The sequence below is a fragment of the Amphimedon queenslandica genome, unplaced genomic scaffold (assembly GCF_000090795.2).
Source record: "Amphimedon queenslandica unplaced genomic scaffold, v1.1 AMPQUscaffold_10174, whole genome shotgun sequence".
Taxonomy (NCBI): domain Eukaryota; kingdom Metazoa; phylum Porifera; class Demospongiae; order Haplosclerida; family Niphatidae; genus Amphimedon; species Amphimedon queenslandica.
This window is the reverse complement of record NW_003549555.1, coordinates 4099-5510: the sequence shown is the minus strand read 5'-3', so window position 1 is coordinate 5510 and position 1412 is coordinate 4099. Positions and strand designations below refer to the sequence as shown.

Sequence of the window (1412 nt, the reverse complement as noted above, 5' to 3'; positions counted from 1 at the left end):
AAGAAAAACCATGGGCTATAGCCTTGGGTATTTTTCAAAAATTGACTCATTTCTAAAAATGCACATAACTTAAATATATCTGTCGGAATCGGCTCAGACTTTCTATATAGCATAAGGACATCAATACGTGCATGTGTATACCATCTCCTGTCCTATCAAGGAAGTTATCCTCATCACTGTCATAATAGTCGTTCTCTTCCCAATCTCTTTTCTTCCGCTTATAACCTTTAAAAAACACGTCCTTTATTATTCTTCATTACATAGTCTTACTTCTCATTGGATTTCTGAGTACATCTTCATTATCTAATAGTCTGCAAGCTTCCAAGGCACACTTGACAACAGCTTCTTTCTTATTTCCCTTCTGTGATCCTTCAGCATATATTGGTTGACCTGACAAATCTTCAATGGGTAACCTATACATTTATATACATGTAACAGTTGTATTGATAGTCAAGACTTACATTACCCTGACTGTGTAAATCTTTCCATTTGGTTCATTTGTTTCTTCTGTTTCGTATTCCAAATCAATGCCTAAAAATGAAAAGCAAAAAATCATTATTTTTCTTTTACTCTATTCTTCCCCTCTCTCATTTCTCCTACCTTCTCTGTCAAAGAATTTCTTCAATGCTTTCTTAGGGTCGTCAATGTAATAAGCTTCCCTGCCTGAGTCCATCTCTACTTCTTGATCCCTTCCTCTCTCGCTACCAAAATCATCCACTGTCACTAAGAAAGTAAAACATAATGAAATACATTGAAAAAACTACATGTACAATAATCTATCATTTCTTTAGTTCATACGATTAAATAATTTAAGCAAAGAATAACAATTATCATTGCACAGTGTACTCCATCATAACAATACTAAGTACAGTTACTACATGTACATGTACATGTACATGTACATGTAAATGTACGTGTATATGCAAGTGGCGGTAGTCTTACGCAATCCCCATGTGGCGCCAAGTGATTCCTTAAATTGCTCTCTCTCTCTCTTTTCAGCCTCAGCTACTGCCAGCAGTTCCTGATATTCATTCTGTTTCTGTATAATGTCCTCTCTCTCTGCTTCAGCCTCTGCCTCTATTACCTCCTGTACTGACTCCATTGGCTGCTATAATGAGGAAGGGAAAGAGAGAAATATAAAAAAGGGAAGGAACAGAGTATTTAAAGTAAACAGTGAGGGAAGAAAATGAGCAAGGAATACATGTACGGTGTAGATTAAATAAGTGACAAGATTAATGAAAACATACGTAATGTACATTTACATGTATACACTGCAAATATAAAATTAATAAAAATATATACATGTATCTATCAAAATGTACAGTACATGTAGTTTTGTGCAAAATACATGAAGCTTGGACTCACATCTAAAACAAAGATCCTCGTGCTTCCTCCGAACTTCATTACCTGCC

General features: G+C 35.3%; 1 protein-coding gene across 1 annotated transcript; it reads right to left on the bottom strand.

The window, feature by feature from the left end:
• Nucleotides 1-28: 28 nt before the first annotated feature.
• LOC100639003 (kanadaptin-like) lies at nucleotides 29-1406 on the bottom strand. Its single transcript, XM_003391229.2, has 6 exons — nucleotides 1366-1406; nucleotides 943-1108; nucleotides 601-723; nucleotides 462-531; nucleotides 271-413; nucleotides 29-225 (listed from the first exon to the last, which is right to left on the bottom strand). The coding sequence occupies exons 1-6, from the start codon at nucleotides 1402-1404 to the stop codon at nucleotides 53-55; spliced, it is 714 nt and encodes a 237-aa protein (XP_003391277.2). The 5' UTR covers nucleotides 1405-1406; the 3' UTR covers nucleotides 29-52.
• Nucleotides 1407-1412: the final 6 nt, after the last annotated feature.

Excerpts from the sequence above, each read along its gene's own strand:
- LOC100639003 (XM_003391229.2), bottom strand. The coding sequence starts at position 1,404 with ATGAAGTTCGGAGGAAGCACGAGGATCTTTGTTTTAGAT. Across the intron at positions 1,109-1,365 it reads CGAGGATCTTTGTTTTAGAT|CAGCCAATGGAGTCAGTACA; the intron begins GTGAGTCCAAGC and ends TCCTCATTATAG. Across the intron at positions 226-270 it reads ACTCAGAAATCCAATGAGAA|GTTATAAGCGGAAGAAAAGA; the intron begins GTAAGACTATGT and ends TGTTTTTTAAAG.